Source organism: Sparus aurata, chromosome 3 (assembly GCF_900880675.1).
Source record: "Sparus aurata chromosome 3, fSpaAur1.1, whole genome shotgun sequence".
In the NCBI taxonomy this organism is placed as follows: Eukaryota; Metazoa; Chordata; class Actinopteri; order Spariformes; family Sparidae; genus Sparus; species Sparus aurata.
The window spans coordinates 5,231,819-5,249,840 of record NC_044189.1 but is presented as its reverse complement, the minus strand read 5'-3'; the positions used below and the strand labels follow the sequence as shown (position 1 = coordinate 5,249,840).

The following is an 18,022-nucleotide window of genomic DNA, read 5'->3' as shown; positions in this document are numbered from 1 at the left end:
TCTTATAGCATCACACACCTACAGCGACTCACTGCCTTTGTTTCAACTGATGTAATATTCTTTACTTTTTTGAAAGTATTGTGTTTAGAGAGCGGTTCATGAAGAGGAGCGGTCTCAGAAAGTCTAAACACACCTGAGATGATTATCTTTTTTAAAATGTGCTCAAGAAGTTTTTGTCCCTTTTGGTAAAACACATTTAACAGGGTTCGTACACATTTTTCAAGGTCAAATTCAAGCACTTTTCAAGCACTTTTAAGGGTCATTTTCAAGATTTTCCAGCACCTTATTGCTGGGGTAAAATACGTATCTACAGGAATGTATATACTCGTGATTTTTTTCTTCACTTTTTATCACAATTATGTACATTGTATTACGCTGTAAACATCTAAAATTATGTTTCATAATAACAAAAACTTCAGAAATTAATTATCCAGTCTGATCCCAATTTTGTGAAAGACACAGAGTTATAATGTCAAGCACTTTCAAGCACTTAAACTAAAATCCAAGCACTTTTCAGACCTTGAAAACGCAACAGTGAAATTCAAGCACTTTCAAGATTTCAAGCACCCGTACAAACCCTGATTTAATCATATAAAGAACTAAATTTCTATACTGTATAAAGACATTTTCTATTGTAGCCCTCTCACTCAACTCTGTTTTACGATTTTCATGAATACCTCTTTTATGTATCAGACTGCATGGGATATATATTAAAATTGTGCAAATCCAAAACCTTAACAAAACACTGCTAAATCAACATTAAATAATTATAAAATAATGTATCAAAACTGTGCAAAATAGGTCATTGGCTTTTTGTGATGAGTGCTTATAAGCAGCCTGTTTTTGAAATGTGTCCTTTAATGTCTGCCTTACAGAGGTAGAATGAGTTGTAATGGCAGCACTCGACTGGCCAGCAGACCCTCTCTGTGAAAAAAAATGAATGAAAATGTCATTATTAATTATTACTGTCACTGTAACTTAATACTAAAGGTGCAACCAACAGATCACAAAACTCACAATTTAGGTCACATCACTTCTGTGAGGAACAGGTTGGATATTTTTTTTAGATCAAAACAAAAAGGATTATTGTTGCTAAATGAATCATGAATACTCTATTTTGGCTCTTATCTCTATCTAGACACTTGTTATATTCACCATTTTATATTATTCTTTATACCATGGTCTGGGGGAATACTCGATTCTGATTGGCTGCAGGGTGTCCATTAACCCCTGATATGTGGACACCTACTAAGTAGTTCCAGTCAAATTGACTGTTTACCGCTGTAAAATTAATGCGCTAGCTGGCGTATCAAATCTTAATATTATATTTCCAGCACTGAGTGCAGTCTGTCAGTCCTTCAGTGTCTTATCCTCTGAACACCACAAGGTGGCGACTGTAACACACAAGCTGCAGAAAGTTCACTTCCCCTATAAACTTACTGATACGCGGATAATCTCACGTCCCGTTCGATGTTCAGCTCTCTGCTTCAGGCTGCGGCCACAGTAACGCTACACACGGCCGGTCATTTGTTGGTGAAAATCTTGCTATTGATTTGGGGACAATGACATGACTGGTTAGCGAGCTAATCGGGTTAGCTAGCATACTGTTAAATTATATTTAATGTTTGTCATCCGTGCGCAATGTTATTGACTTTGAATCTTGCTAGCATAGCGTTAGCTTTCTGGCTCATTGCTGAGCGGACTAGAATATCTCCCGTTGCCAAGTCGTATCTATGGTCCGTCCTATTTACTAGAGGAGTGAACAACGTTTCCGTTGCATAAGAACCTTATGGGAGGGTAATGATTGTTCCAGGTAGTAGTCAAACCCTCAGGCGTTACCAGGGAAACTAAGTTATGGCTTGTGAAAAACTTTATATTTTGATTGTAAAACGCATGAAAATGTAAATTAATGGTCCGAATTTCTTTTCTTTGGCAAGTGACCATGGTATAAGCGGGGTAATGCCCTTCGAGGTGTCCATAAACAGGAGTTAATGGACTTCGCGGAGGCAACTGTTCTTAGGCCTCCGCGTCATCCATTAACTCCTGTTTATGGACACCTCGTCGGGCATTATCCCTTACTTATATACAGTCTATTCTACAAATAATCCACAAGTATTATATTGGCTGTCTGTCTCTCTGTCTGCCTGATCGTCTGTTGTCAGTGGACTCGGTCAGTCTGATTGGGCAGATGCTGCTGAGCCACAGGTAGACGCTGCTCCAGTGAACAGAGCTCAGATGAAAGTCAGTCATCTCAGTCAGTTTGTGTTCACTAACTCAGTCCACCAGTACGTGTTTGTTTCAAATCCTCCTCACTGCAGCTCTGCATCAATGTTTGGGGAATTATTAGGTTGACTTTAAAAGGTGAAATCTAACATGCCAAATGACAGATCATCTTTGTTCCGTTATTTCACTATCTGGTCAGTTTACATTAGTGACAACAGCAAATTAGACAGAGAAAACTCGAAATGCACATACATCATGCAACCGAGCTAAAGGTTAGCTTACCTTGCATTCGCTGAACAGTTGCGGGTGACGGTCGTAAAGTGAAAGTAAGTAAATTGGAGGTGTTGCCGCCCCTCGCAACAACTTTGTTCTCGCAGCTCCTGCAGACAGGGCTGCCATCCATAACCAGCTGTCCCTGAACATTCTTATAATAACCAGAATACACACAGACTGCAGATTTGGTTCTCTTTGAAGGCAGAAAAATGCCGTGAGGGCCGCTACTATCATGTCCTCCCTCGACATGTCTTCTTCACTACATCCACACCGTGGTTACCAACCGTGGCGGTTACCATGGTAATTAAAACTTAAACGGTAACCTTCACCGTCTGGAATTTTACCATGTTTTACCGTGACACCGGTAACTGTTACATCCCTAAAAATGACTCTGGCTAAATTGCAGAGAGGCCTGGTTAGTTTATTAATTGCAACTTTAGGGCTCTATCTTGCACTCAGCGCAATTGACTTTGTACACTGGCGCTTGTGTAATTCCTATTTTGCATTCGGCGCACATTGGAATTTTCCCTCCGCAGACGAGCGTCCTTAAATTAGGGAATGAATTTGCGCTCCCTGGGGCGGTTCAGCGAAAAGAGGAGGCGTGTTCCGGCGCAAACGTTCACTGGTGCTATTTTGCTGTTTCAGAAAACACTTGCGCCACAGACCAGGAAAAACCTAGTCTAAAGTCAGTGGCGCTTGTTCAGATGCTATTTTAAGGGCGCATGCTTGGCCATAATGTAGCGTGTGCTCAACGTGCATACACTTTGCTTCTCTCATCTACAAGGAAGCAGTTCCCGTTTTTGCAAACCATACAAAAAAAGTTGAAAAGATTTAAACAGAAGAACTAATTATTTTCCCCTCTGATATGTGACGCGCCCGCCGTAACCGTGAGGGTCCGGGAGTGGCAATGCGCGATGTGCTCCTAGTGGAGCGGGTGGACGGAGATGGAGTTGGGGGAGGAGGAGGAGGAAGGGGCACAACAGGAGCAGGTGGTGCGTTTGGAGACTTGAGGCGCAGCAACATCGCCACCCGGTCAAGACGGGCATTAATACCTTGCCGCATCCCGGACAGTGAAGTCCGGTCTGACAATGCTGCCACGGCGTGTAGTGGGTCTGGATCCTCTGCACCTTGGTGTTTGCGCTCATCAGCTGGCCTTTGCGTACTGCTCGGCCCGTGCGCACTGCTCCTGAGGCCCGGTGCAATGTCCTGGGGATGCCAGCCGTAGAAACAATTGTGGCAATTTCCTCCCACGCCCGTTTAACCAAAGCTAATTTGGATGGGTTTCTCCCATCCCCATACAATGACACTTCTCGGTCTTTTACAGCCCTGACGAGAATGTCGGTCTCCTCGGCTGTGAACCGCTCCTGGGGTGCGCCTGGTAAATTCGCCATAATAATAGCAATGCGCCATGGAACAAGCGCACCTGCTCTTAAAGGGAGTGTGAGATGACGCTCTGATTGGTTTATTGCACGTTACGCCCAAACCACACCTATGACTAATGTAGCTACTTAAGACCAACCCATTTTAGATTTGCGCCGGGCGCAAGAGTCATTTATCCCGCCGGCATAATAGCAACAGCGCCTGAGATCCGCCCACAAAGCTACTTGCGTTTTGCGTTTGATACTTGCGTTTCAGATCGTTAAGATAGAGCCCTTAGTGTTATTGAGCATTAATTTTCCCATGCAGTTTACTTTAACTGTAACTTTACCTCTTATTCACATAAACATCATCAGCATGAAAAACACCTTCAAAGAAGGATTTAGCAATAATAAACGGTTTTAATGTCTAAACCTTGTGGCTCATATCTTTCTCCTTTGTTTTGAATCACCTCATAACAGAAATACACACACATTAGAAACCTTCACAATAGTAATACTCCGGGTTTTTGTACTGTTCCAGTTTGTACCAGTGATGCTGCGCATGCGTGAGCTCATACAGAAATAACATTGAACCCGCAGGTCAGGATACTCACCCGAACCACGGAAAAGTGACCCAGCAATTGCTTCCAAAACCTCTTCCCAGAGGCAGCGACGTGACCAGAGACCCGTCCTGAGGCTCGGTTCTGTCCTGAGGCTCAGTTCAGCGACTCCTCCTTCTTCTTCTTCTGGATTTGATTGGCGGCTGGCATCCAGCTTATAGGTGCATTGCCGCCACCTACCGGACTGGAGTGTGGAACGTTAGATGACAGAGAAAAAAAAAATAAATAAAATGAAATAAAATAAAACCAAACCAACCCAAACGAAAACAAAACAAAACCTTAAACCCTATCCATTAAGCCTGTTTCCCTCAAGTATTTACACACATACCTCCTAATGCTTTCTGATCTTTGCAACATGTTCTCTACCGTGACGCTCACTTTTTCCCTTTGCAGTGCTGATTTTAGATCTCTCCTCTCTCTCTCTTATATCCCTTGCATTCCATAAGAACATGCTGCACAGTTTAAGGATGATCACATAGTCTACATTTACCAGTAGTTTGTTTACCAAGTCTGTGTAGCGTGCTGTTAAGCCCTATGTGTCCTAATCTGAGGCGGGTAATGACCGCCTCCTCCTTCCTGCTCCCGCCCACCACTCCTCCTTTTCCCACCTGTTTTTGTATACCGTAAAAGTGTCTTCCTGTCTCATTTATATCCCAATATTCCTGCCAAACCCTTTGCATTTGTGTTTTAATGATTGTCTTTCCTTCTGTTTTCCCTAGTGGAATATTGTTTACTGTTTGTGATCTGAGTGCTTGTTTTGCAAGTATGTCTGCATCCTCATTGCCCTCAACCCCTGCATGAGCAGGAACCCACAGAAAACTGACAGTCCTCCCCCTGTTTTGAAGGTCATATAGCATTTGATGGATCTCCATGATTAGATCTTACCTACATGACTTCATGGTCCTAATACTACTGAGGGCTGCCCAGCTATCTGATGCAATGAGTGCATTGGCCCTGTTGTCTCCCCCTAACCATCTCAGTGCGAGTGTGATAGCCAGGAGTTCAACTGTGTACACTGATGCATGATCTGTTGCTCTCTCCTTAACTGCCACTTTGAACTCTGGAATGTACACCGCAGCTCCAGTGCGCCCATTTTCTGGCTCTTTTGATCCATCTGTAAATATTGACACTCTATTTGGATAATTCTGTTCAATGTATTTTTGCACTATTCCTCCAATATCTCCCTGCCTTGTCTTCTTGTTGAGCTTCTGCTGAATATTAAAATCTACTGAAGGCATCTGGAACAACCAGGGCGGAATTTCTGGTAGAGGAACATTGGAGATATACTGCACGTCACATAAACCAATGCTTTCAGCTTTTGCATTTCCAACCCAGCCTAAAGCTCCTGAAGTTTGACTTGTCATGCTCTGAGCAGTCCTCTAGTATGGCCTTCGCTGGATGAGACATTTTATGACCCTGCAGATAGACCCAGTATGCCAGCATGAGCTTGGTTCTTCTTATTCTCAGAGGTTCTTCCCCCATCTCAACTTGCAGAGCTGCAACTGGAGAGGTCTTAAATGCCCCACTACATATCCTGAGTCCTTTAGCCTGCTCCACATCCAGCTTCTTAAGGTGACTTTCTGCTGCTGACATATATGCAACACTCCCATAATCTATTCTGGCTCTCATCATGGTTTTATATATATTCAATAGCGACTTCCTGGATGCTCCCCAATCACGACCTGATAAGCATCTCAAGAGGTTATTAACACTTTTACACTTATCTTTTGTCCTCTCAATGTGCTGCCTCCAGGTAAGCTTTTCATCAAACAGCACTCCCAAGAAACAAATGACTTTTACTTGCTCCAGCGTTTCACCATATAGCTTTATTGATATTTCTTTATGGCGCTTTGCAAAACATATCACTTGAGTTTTTGCAACTGATAGTTTAAACCCCCACCTATTTGCCCACTGCTCCACTGTATCAACTGCTGCCTGCAGCTTCTTCTGCAGATACTTCTGATTCCTCCCCCTTACCCATAATGCCCCATCATCAGCAAATAATGATTTACTTATTCCTCCCCCCACCTCCTCAAAAATGTCATTAATCATACAGTTAAAGAGTATTGGACTGCATACGCTCCCCTGTGGCGTTCCATTTTCAACCATATATACTGTTGAGTACTCTTTCCCTACTCTGACCTCTATTGTCCTCCCAAACAGGAAACCCAACACCCAATTATACATCTTCCCTCCCACTCCCAATTTATCCAGTTTGATTAGCAGGCCTTCTTTCCACAGCATGTCATATGCTTTCTCTATGTCAAAAAACACAGCAACCACGATCTCTTTATTTGTCTGTGCTTTCCTGACTTCTGACTCTAAGCACAGTATTGAGTCCATTGTATTTCTCCCTTTACGAAACCCACTTTGGTATGAAGAAAATAGATCTCTATTTTCCATGAAATACATTAACCTCTCTGTTACCATCTTTTTCATAGTTTTCCCCAATTGAGATGTAAGTGCTATTGGTCTGTAATTTGATGGGTCTGATGCGTCTTTACCTGGTTTTAAAATTGGCACTATAACTGAGTGCTTCCATGCAGCTGGAATCTCCCCTAACTCCCACACTTTGTTAATTAGTTTTAGTATTAACTGTAGTGACCTGTTATCCATGTTATCTAACATACAGTAGCAGATGTCATCTTTCCCTGGCGCTGACTGCCGGGTGCTGGGGATGGCCCTCCTTAGCTCATACATACTGAATGGAAGATCCAGATTCTCTTCCGTTGTTATTTTTTTCTTGTTAACCCATGTATTATGTGCCAGCATAGTGCTCCTCTGCTGTTTAGCCTCTGCTGATAGATTTCCTGAACTATGAACTTTGATTAGTGTTTCAGCCAATAGCATTGCCTTTTCTATTCCACTAACAGCTGTTCTGCTGTTACTTGTCAGTATTGGGATTTTTGTATTCCTTCTTATTCCACTCATTTTCCTGATCATTCCCCATACATCTGACAGCTGTACCTCCCGACCTATCTCACTACAATATTGCCTCCAGCATGCCCGCTTAGCTGTTCTGACCGTCCTTCTAGCCACTGCTTGTGACCTTTTATACTGAACTAGCGACTCCATAGAATGATGTTTCTTTAACAGCCTAAATGCCCTATTCCGTTCTTTAATTTCTTGTCTGCAGTTTTCATCCCACCACGGCACATTCTTTTTGTTTCTGTATCCCGATGCTTTTGGTATCTCATTTGCCGATTTTATAATAGCTGTGACTACTACCGTATTAAACTCATCCACATCTGCCCATTCCTCTTTATGTACTTGTTCAAATCTTTTCCAACTCAATTCTTGAAAGAGTTCCCAGTTAGCTTTATCAATTTTCCATCTTGGCAATCTCATGTCTTCCTCCCGTTGTACCTCTACTCCAATCTTAACATTGATTGGATAGTGGTCACTGCCCATTGATGTCTTATTTAGCACCTCCCAAGCAGTGATACTTGCCATTTCATTTGATGTCATAGTCAAATCAATCACACTCTCCTTATTTTGTACACAGTCATACCTTGTTCCCCTCCCGTCATTCACACATACTAATCCTTTATCTTCTATAAATTATTCTACTATTAAGCCATTTGCATCAGTTCTCCCACTCCCCCATAGAGTGCTATGTGCATTAAAATCACCACACCACACTACTTTCCCCTGCACTTCCACCATCACCATATTCAGTATATTTACACTTAATCTGTTGCATGGATTGTGGTAATTTATTATTGCTAGCTCATATTTGCCTGTCCAAATCTTTATTGTTATGGATTCACATTCTCTTCCTACTTGAACAGTACTGAACCTTATTCCATTTTTGACAAAGGTGGCCACCCCACCACCTTTCCCCATCTTCCTGTCATTCCTTATAGCAGTGTATCCATGTATTATGAAATCCCATTGCACTCTCAGCCATGTTTCCTGCACACAAATTATACTGGGTTTATCCTGCTGATCTGAGACAAACTTCTTAAGCTCTTGTCCATTGGCTACAAGACTTCTTGCATTCCACTGCAATATACTTATGACCATGATGATCCACCACCCCATAATGATGTCTGCAAACTGGGTGAGCCTCCTTTCAACACTTCCTCCACTTCCTCCCAACCAATGGCCTCAACTCCGAGATATTTCTCTGCTGCTTTTACTATTATTTTGTTTTTTTCAGTTTTCTTGTCTGTTTGCGCAGTACAGTTAATTAGATCAACCATGAGCAGTATAAACTGCCTTTTCTCCACAATCAGTGTGTCCTCTTTAGCTCTGCTGCATCCCTCACATGCTCTCATTTCATTCCTGTCTGCCATCTTAACACTACTGCTGTTTGGCTGCATCCCCACCTTTCTGACCGCTTCCACATATGTGATCCCTTGGGATGTTTTCACTCGCTGCACCTCTTCTGCTCTCTTACTTACTTCACACCCTCTATATGCAGAAGTATGCTCCCCTCCGCAGTTGCAGCACTTGAGTTTAGCTCCTCTTTCACATTTTCCATACTCATGCTCCCCTGCACACCTCCCACATCTTAGCTTTCCCTTGCATACTGCTGCTACATGCCCATATTTCTGACACTTGAAGCACCTAAGCGGCAGGGGAACATAGAGCCTCACATCATAGCTCATATAACCGATAAACACTTTATCAGGGATTCGATCTTCATCAAATGTAAGCAGCACCGACAGACTGTCACATTTTTGGCCCTCTCGAGTAGTTTGCAGGCATCTGACTTCCCTCACTCTTGCACCTTTCACGTTCTCTTTTATTTGCTCAGTGGACACTCTAAGGGGAATCCCAAAAATCACTCCTCGAGTGAGACCCCCACCAGTAGCTATCGTTGCATTTACTCTCTTCCCCTGGATCTTATTCAGTCTAATCGCTTTCTCTAGTTGTGCGCTGTCTCTGCAAAAAATCAGTAGTGCTCCACTGCGCAGAACTTTGGCACTCTTTATCTCTCCCACAAGACTGTTAATCCCCTTGGTAAGGAGAACCGGGTTCCACTCACCGAACGAAGCACCTTCTTGCTCCAGTCTGATGATAACCTTATGCTCTTCCTCATTCCCTCTCGCTTGCTCATTATCTGTCTCTTCTGACATTGAGCTCCTTCCTTTCTGTCCCACTTTCTTGTGTTTTTGCCTGGTTTTCCTATTTTCACTTCACTCCAACTTTCACTTCTCCCGCCACCTTGCTCCATTCCTAACTCACTTCCCGATCCGTCACTTCCTTCTGCCATCTCCTGTCCATTCACAGTCCGGTCGTGCCTACCGGTTGCACCGACTCCTCCGTCCTGCAGCAGCCGTGTCAACGTCCAACCTTGTCTCCTGATTAGCAGTTAGCGATGCTAACCGTTAGCAACAGTCCCATCTTGTCTTCAGTTAGCGCCAGTAACGAGCTCTCACTTCTAAAACACGCTCGGTTACACTTTTAACAAAATAACTAAACAGTCGCACAAACTTCCGGTTGATAACGGTAAATAATACTTTTCCATAAAGTTACTTTAAAGTTTGTTCGGACTTAACGTCTTTCCGCTTCTCTCCGCAGCTCTTTCTCTCCTCATTTCCCTCGCTTTCCCTCTAGTCCCGCCCCCTCTAACAATCCGACAGGTTTATCCCCAATAACACAGAAAATGACTGACACCTGCCCAAACAAATGAGAACACAAAGAACAAAAATCAGAGGCGTTCAAAGGCCTTTCAAAACATAGGACATTTTGGGGTCATTCGCCACATTAACCATACAAATATTAACAGCAGCAATACATTTATAGGCCCACATCAGAACACTTTACCAACTGAAGTAAATGTAATAAACCCATGTAAACAAATTAGCATTACAAAGAGAGTCTTTCTACAGAATTATAGTGCAGTTATATAGGAACATTTAAAAATCTTCTCTCAGGGTACCTCTGTTTTTAAGTCATTTCTATTATTGTTCTGTTATATGTTTCTTGTACATTTCATTTGTGTTAACCATCAGCTCATGTGTTCATGCTAAGCTAAGCTAACCTTGTCTGGGAGCTAACTCTGCTCAGAGTTCACATTGATATCAATCTCCTCATTCAAATCCTCTGTAAGAATACTGAATGTTCAGGTAATATATTGAAGTGTCGTCACAAATGAGCATGTGGACCAAACTTTTTAAAATGTGAAGATTTTATTTAAAAGACATCAGCACAAAAAGAAAGAACACATTTGAGTTTAACATTCATTCATGTTCATCAATGTAAAGGAATTTACATGTTTAGTCTCACAAGTTCACAATAAATTTGTTGATATACATCTCCCACTCTGCTCACACCACTCTGCTTAAAGTCTGGTCACAAGCTGTCCCCTGATTGTTTTGAGTATGAAATCGATAGAAATAACAATCAATACAACAATTAATTAGAGTCTTAGAACAAAGAACAGTCCCACCCTTTCAATCAGTCCTTTTTATATGATGTAATGAAGCGACGCCTGCGAGCTAGTTCAGGCAGTCAACTCGAGCTTCACTGCCATATACACACGTGATATGCTTCTCTCCACAGACCATCCCACAAACGCACCCTCTCTATTGAGCGGGTTATTTAAACGCATGAATTTCGCTTCTCTCCCTCTGGCTCGTCAATGCTGCTGTTGCTCTGCACAAGCATCACCGCCCGCTCTTTCAGCCCACTACCACCCCAGCATCCACCTGCAGGCTCTGTCTAGGGGGAAATACCTTTCATCATCACTCCCCAATATCTCATGTAAACATATCCGCGGGGAGCGGTGAGGTCAGAGCCTAGACGCCAAAACAAATCTAACAATGTTCTGCTTCTAATAAACATTTCAAACGTGAGTTGTCTGACTGAACTTATATTGCAAGAAGTCATCTTTTAATCCCTTACTGTATTTCAGCTATTCAGAGTTAAATAAAGTGTCACCAGGAGAGTCACTGAGTGTGTTTGTCATTCAGGTCTCTGGATTCAGCTGCTCAGAGAGCTCTGTGCTGTTGTCAGGAGCTGCAGGTCAGAAACAAACATCCTGTGTTGAACTTTTATAAACAATAAATACAGGAAACAGTGTTGAAAAGGTTCATCTGCACAATAATGTGAAAGATGTTTTAATCTAAAACATGAAGTGTGAGTCAGATCAGCTGAAATAGAACCAAAGTAAGTTTTACTTACAAGATGGAGGGCTGATGGCTGAAATCAAAACAAGACAAATAATTTCAGTCACAGTTGTAAATGCCAGATTATCTTTAGTCACTTTATTCCTCTCTTCTACTCACTCAGACTGAGTATCTGTTTATACTCAGTCTGTTTAGTGCTGACTGTATTTACTTTCTCTTCACTTCTCTCTTTAATGTGTACTGAATTTTGTTTCTATCTTACCTGTGTTCTTTTTGTAAACGATGAATCCAGCAGCACCAATGAGAATGAGAACAAGAACAACCACTGCAGCAGTGACGAGGACGGTCATGTTACTGGGCTTCACTGTTGAATACAATAAATTAACACTGCTGGAGATGAAACAGGTTAGAACAAATTAAAACAATTAATCTATTTATTATGACTGTTTTTGTTTTTTTCAAATGAATTCATGCACTCCCCTTCAGCACCCTCTGATCTCACTCTTACCTTCGTTGGTTCTGATCCGATCTTTCTCCAGTTTGGTGATGATGTCCTCCTTCACACCAGAGAGCTGAAACACACAGTCGTACCTCGTCCAGTCTTCAGGTGTGACTGATGAAAGGTTCAGGTCAACACTCATCTGGAAGGTTCCATCGTGGTTGGGGAGGATCTCTCCGTGGTCCACCTCCTCATGAAGCTCCTCTCCATCTTTCCTCCAGACGAGTGAGGCTCTGTGAGGGTAGAAACCTGTAGCGAGGCAGCTGACTGGAGAGGAGGGAGTCTTCTGGAGGAGAGACACTGAGGGAAGCTCTGGAGATGAAAGAGAGAGAAATTAAAGAGGAGAGAGAGGAAAAGAAACAAGGTAAAAGAAAGATGAAGAAATTAAATTTGGAATCAAACAGAACAGAAGGTGTGAAAGTGCTTTCAATCCAATGTTGAACAAATGTATTGGATGCATTTTGTTCCTTAAGAAACATCTGCAAATCTGTTAAAATATAGAAAATGATGCATCATATACATCCTTTTTCATTGCTAGCAGACTTTGTGTGCACTGACTATTTTGTTACATCTCAAAATGTGAATATCACGAAAAAGTTCAATATTTTTTGTCACTCTTTTCAGAAAGTGAAAACCATACATCATATAGATTCATTACACATAGAGTGAAATATTTCGAGCCTTTATTTCTTGCAATTTTGATGATTATGGATGATAACTTCACACAGGACTTCAAGCAACGTGGATTCTGTGCCTCTCCACTCTTCCTCCGGATGCTGGGACCTTTATTTCCAAATGTCATGCAAAATGTACTTTTATGGAAAGAGGACTTTGAGCACCATCTGTTGGAGTTGGTCCACTGTGTTTTCCGAAGTCCACAGTCAACGCAGCCATCCTCCTGGAAATTTTAAAGCACTTCATGCTTCCTTCTGCTGACAAGCTTTATGCAGATGCTGATTTCATTTTCCAGCAGGACTTGGCACCTGCCCACACTGCCAAAGGTACCAAAAGCTGGTTCAATGACCATGGTGTTACTGTGCCTGACCTTAACCCCAGAGAGAATCTCTGGGGTATTGTCGAGAGGAAGATGAGACACCAGACCTAACGATGCAGATGACCTGAAGGCTGCCATCAAAGCTTCCATTACACCTGAGCAGTGCCACAAGCTGATCGCCTCCATGCCACTCTGCACTGATTCAGTAATTCATTCAAAAGGAGGCCCAACCAAGTATTTAGTGCATAGAAATAAACATACTTTTCAAAAGCCTGACTTTTCTGTTTAAAATAAGTTACCTTATGTAATATTCTAATTTTCTTTGACACTGAATTTTGGGTTTTCATTATCTGTAAGCTATAATCATAAACATTGCAAGAATAGAAGGCTTGAAATATTTCACTCTATGTGTAATGAATCTATATGATATATGGTTTTCACTTTCTGAAATGAGTGACAAAAAAATATTGAACTTTTTCATGATATTCAAATTTTTTGAGATGTACCTGTATGTTTGTTGGCACATTACTGCTGCAAACTGTTGATCAGGGGAATAGTGTGAAACCAGCAGCATGATGTGAATCATGTCATGTGCTTGTGACGGTTTGTAATAGTGTCGGCCGACTAAATATAGATTTTTTAAAAAGCAGGAGGACAGTGTTGATGGTGGCCAAGTAATGTGATCATGTATCCAGACCACAGTGTAATAATGACAGGGTACATAACAACACATCTGCTACACAGCCTCCACATGATCTGTATACAGACAGAGGAGGGAACTACACCACCACTAAAGACACTCACTACAGTCAGAGAAGAACAATGTCTGTCTGTTCTTATGATTCACAGTCAGGTCGTCAATCACAGTGTCAATGTTCAATGGAACTATTTCTATTGTGAAACACTGAAACTGTAAAATCACTTTCCTTAAACTAACTGTGACATCACAGTCTGAGCTTTGATGGTGAGTGATGTCACCCAAAGATGTCTGTGATTGGTCAGGACTAAAACTAATGTAACCACTACAAAAAAAGCTGATGTCAGACAGGTTGGATTAATAATACAATGACAGTTCAGTATGAGCAGCCTATATGAAGATCACTGTGTCTAATAAACTACATCAGGTCAGGTGATCCTACCTGTTCTCAGCAGAGAGCTGCTCCCATATTTCACAAACGTCTTCAGGTGCTCAGGAAAAGTCTGAGTCAAAACAGTCTTAATTTTTCTTCCTAATTCTTTATTTGCATCCAATAATAGTTTGCCAAGGAAAGCCTCAGGTCTTAGAGCAATCCATGTAGATGTATTTGGATCAAATTCCTTAAAGTCTTCTCCATTATAACCAAATTTAAGAAAACCTTTGACCTCTTCAGTCTCATCATCCCACTCACAGCCTCCCACCACCTGTACAACATGGACACCTGAGACAGAGACAGAGACTGTAATTAACACTGATTCACAGATGAAACATTCAGTGAAAAAATGATCTTAAAAACATTGTACATTGTGTTTTGACTGCTGGTTACTTTTTGGTGTTTTTTTTTAGTTTTCATGAATCAGATTATTATCAGTAGTTTGTGTTGAACAGCTTCAGCAACAAGTCTAACTAGCAGCTGATTAATGTTGACATGATGAATGACAGGTAGTGGCTGGACCACTGAAGACAAAATGATATGATGGTTTACTTTACATGAATCTCTATTTCAGCTTATGTGTAAAATGATGTTAGAGTTTGAACTGATTGGTATCTTGAGGCCCTGGGTCACTTTACAACTAAGATGCAGAACAGTAAAAAGTTAAACAGGCTATAACATGTTACATACTGTACCTCCAAGTTGGCGGAAGAGACCCATCAAACTGTAAGTGTAGGCTTTAAAGGAGTTTGTCACAAAGACAAAACATTCTTGTTTGTACCACTCCAACCGCTGACGTTTCTCTGTGAAGAATGGTTTAGCAAAGTCCTGTTTTAGATCCATCTTTTTGTTGCTGTCACAGTACCCCAACAGAAGTTCATCAACCTCTGTGGTCACCACAACCCTTGGGATGTTTGGGATTCCAGTTGATGAAGTTATGAAAAACTTCATAGAGTGTAGTACTGCAGGACAAATAAAGGAACATATAACTAACACGAATCATAAATATGATGCTAAAAGAAAATATAAATATGTTAGTAAGTGTGTGTGTTTGCATCGAAGGATCAAAATGCAAAAGTTTTAAATGTAATGTGCAGAACAAACAGCCTCCATTCAGTATGAACACACACTCATCATCTCCACACAGAAATATGATGAAGTCAGCATGATTCAGTTAAAAGAGTCTGAACAAGTTGAAACAGGAATGTAGCCAGTAATGGGCCAAGTTTGGTCAGGATGTATTGTACAGAAGATACAAAAATCTATGAAAGAGATAGGGAAAAAATAAAATAAATGAATATCAACTTGAGTTCTTGTGTGTTTTATCTGTTGAAACAAGTTGAAGGAGCCTTCTTTGAGCTGCACTCAGCCAGCTAGCTAGCTGGATTTCCGTCTATATTAGGTTTCTGCCACAACACTGGTTAAACAAAGGTCAAGTTAATGAGTAATCTTTAAAGAGCTGAAGAAAAAAACAAATCACTGCCTCCATCAAGTCCACCCAGCCCAGTTCTTGAGCTAAAATCACTCAGGAGATGGTTAGACCAGCTGTTTGCTCCCCTGAGCCAGAGCCTGATGCAGGTTTACCTGCCCATTTATCTGCAATTGATGAAACACCTTCACAGCCAAATTTGGAGGCATTTCCCGCACTGTCAAGAATGGAAAATCAAGGTGACTTGACCCATCTCTGTGTGTTGGCTTTAGTTTTGATGGCGCCTCCGTTATGTCAGGTAACAAGACAGGTGTGCATGTGACTCTGAAACAATATGTAATAGCTTCATGAGAGGCAACAGCAGACATGCAGGTTTGTGGAAGTGCAAAAAGAGCTCCATGCACGACACTGTGCTCGGAACTTGAGCCATCTGTGGACACAATCTGGAGCTCTGAATCTGGAACACTAAGCAAAATATTGACATTTCTCCATGTAATATTAGAAGTGTTTGCAGAGTGTGTTGAAAGCAGCAGTAAAACAAAGGTTGAGGCTCAGTCCCTGAAACTTCAGATTTGTACTTGTCATATTTGGGAAATTATTTCAGAATCAATTTTGACACACAGGGTTTACAAAGCCCAACATTATCAGTTTCTGAGTGTGCTGTAGAGACGATGTGCTGCTCTTTCTGTCGGTGCAAATATGTTTTTTTCTGAATCAGGATGTAACAGACAGATTTTAGTTGTGTCAGCCTTTATAGACTGAACTCTTCTGGTTGTATCATGTTGTACACGCAATGTTTTGCTTTTTAAGGTGTTTAAAGAGTTTAAAGGTTTAAAATGTGATCTTACCTGGTGATGAAACGTGACAGAAGAGAAGCAACAACAATAACGTTCTCATCTTGATTTGATGAAGACGAGTGAGTGAAGGACCGAGCTGGATCAGCTGTTTCCTGTTATTTTATCCTGGCAGAGGGAAGTGAGAGAGAGTTTCTGTACTGAGAAGAAAAATAGTCCAGACCACCTACAAGTGATCCAGTCCTCACCAACACCCCTCACATACAATAGAGTGTTTACGTTGAACAATACAGTCATCATCTTAAAATAGACCCGACCACAGAGTCTGGGGATCTGCTTTTCCAATGAATTCCTTCACTTCCTTCTTTCCCATAACTATGGTGATTTAAAAAACAAATGGATCAAAAAAACTTTGAGTCAGAGATTGGGTCAGACTTCAGAGTTTTCTTGAGTCTCTCTTGTGAACAGTGACAACAAATTTGTCTTCAAAATAAGAGCTTTACATTGCACCCCATTGGAGTTTAGAACTGAGTTCTTAGTGGGGGGATCTCCTGGATTTGCTGGAATTGCGTCAGGCGCAAGAGTCATTTATCCCGCTGGCATAATAGCAACAGTGCCTGAGATCCGCCCACAAAGCTATTTGCGTTTGATACTTGTGTTTCAGGTCGTTAAGATAGAGCCCAATGTCTTACTATATATTTACTATACTCGTTTTCTGTAAACTGATCAATGTACAAGTTCTAAAGTTAGAGTTAGAATAGTGTGTAATTAATGTCTGAATTCATACTCAAAACAATCAGATTAAAGTAGTGTCTGTACTTCTACTTTAAAAACGTTAACTTTCCCTCCGGACTCGCCATTGCTGCAGATCACCTCTGCTAGTTAGTGTGTGTGTGTGTGTGTGTGAGGCTGCTGTGTGCGTGTGTGGCTTGTGTGTAAACCAAACAATGCCACTGATTGGCTTAAGAACTCTCACTCAACGTTAGCGAGCCAATCATCATCACTTATGCGGTTGTCCCGCCCCTCCCTCCTCCCTCACCGGAGGAAAAAAAACAGCTCTGCAACTCCGGTGGCAGAGAGCCGAGTTGGATGACAGCTTCAATAATCAGCTTCAGTTTGTAACGCGCCACATTTAATAGCCGGTAACGGTAACGGCGTTGTAACGATGGAAATAGTAATAGTTAGATTACCCGTTACTGAAAAAAAGTAACGCCGTTATTCCCAACACTGCTCCTCTCTGTACAATCCAGTTGATCCACTTTAAAGTTCTACTACTTCCTTTTATTTTGTACGATGTTAATCCCTAAGTGGGAAATTCTTTTTTTCACTCACATTACACTCAAGGGCACCTTGGAAATGCCCAGGATGTGAACTGGCATTCTCCATGTGCCAGTCCAAGGCATACTGTTTTGGTCTGAGTGGGACTTGAACCAGCGACCTTCAAGTCCCCAAGCCAAGTCCCTACGACTGACTCAACTTTTCAGTCACATTCATAGTAATTAACTCTTTCCCACTCTTTGGGACATACACACACACACACACACACACACACACACACACACACACACACACACACACACACTGTAAATGAAACTAATGGACTGTGAAGTTTAAAGAGTTTAA

General features: G+C 41.6%; 1 protein-coding gene across 1 annotated transcript; it reads right to left on the bottom strand.

Annotated features, from left to right (window-relative positions):
• Window positions 1-11,783: 11,783 nt before the first annotated feature.
• LOC115579323 (major histocompatibility complex class I-related gene protein-like) lies at window positions 11,784-16,606 on the bottom strand. Its single transcript, XM_030412826.1, has 5 exons — window positions 16,454-16,606; window positions 14,872-15,138; window positions 14,186-14,464; window positions 12,062-12,364; window positions 11,784-11,917 (listed from the first exon to the last, which is right to left on the bottom strand). The coding sequence occupies exons 1-5, from the start codon at window positions 16,500-16,502 to the stop codon at window positions 11,784-11,786; spliced, it is 1,032 nt and encodes a 343-aa protein (XP_030268686.1). The 5' UTR covers window positions 16,503-16,606.
• Window positions 16,607-18,022: the final 1,416 nt, after the last annotated feature.

Coding starts and splice junctions, on each gene's coding strand:
- LOC115579323 (XM_030412826.1), bottom strand. CDS start 16,502: ATGAGAACGTTATTGTTGTTGCTTCTCTTCTGTCACGTTTCATCACCA. Junction 14,465..14,871: donor TCTCTTCCGCCAACTTGGAG/GTACAGTATGTA, acceptor TCTCTGTCTCAG/GTGTCCATGTTGTACAGGTG. Junction 12,365..14,185: donor CAGCTCTCTGCTGAGAACAG/GTAGGATCACCT, acceptor TTTCATCTCCAG/AGCTTCCCTCAGTGTCTCTC.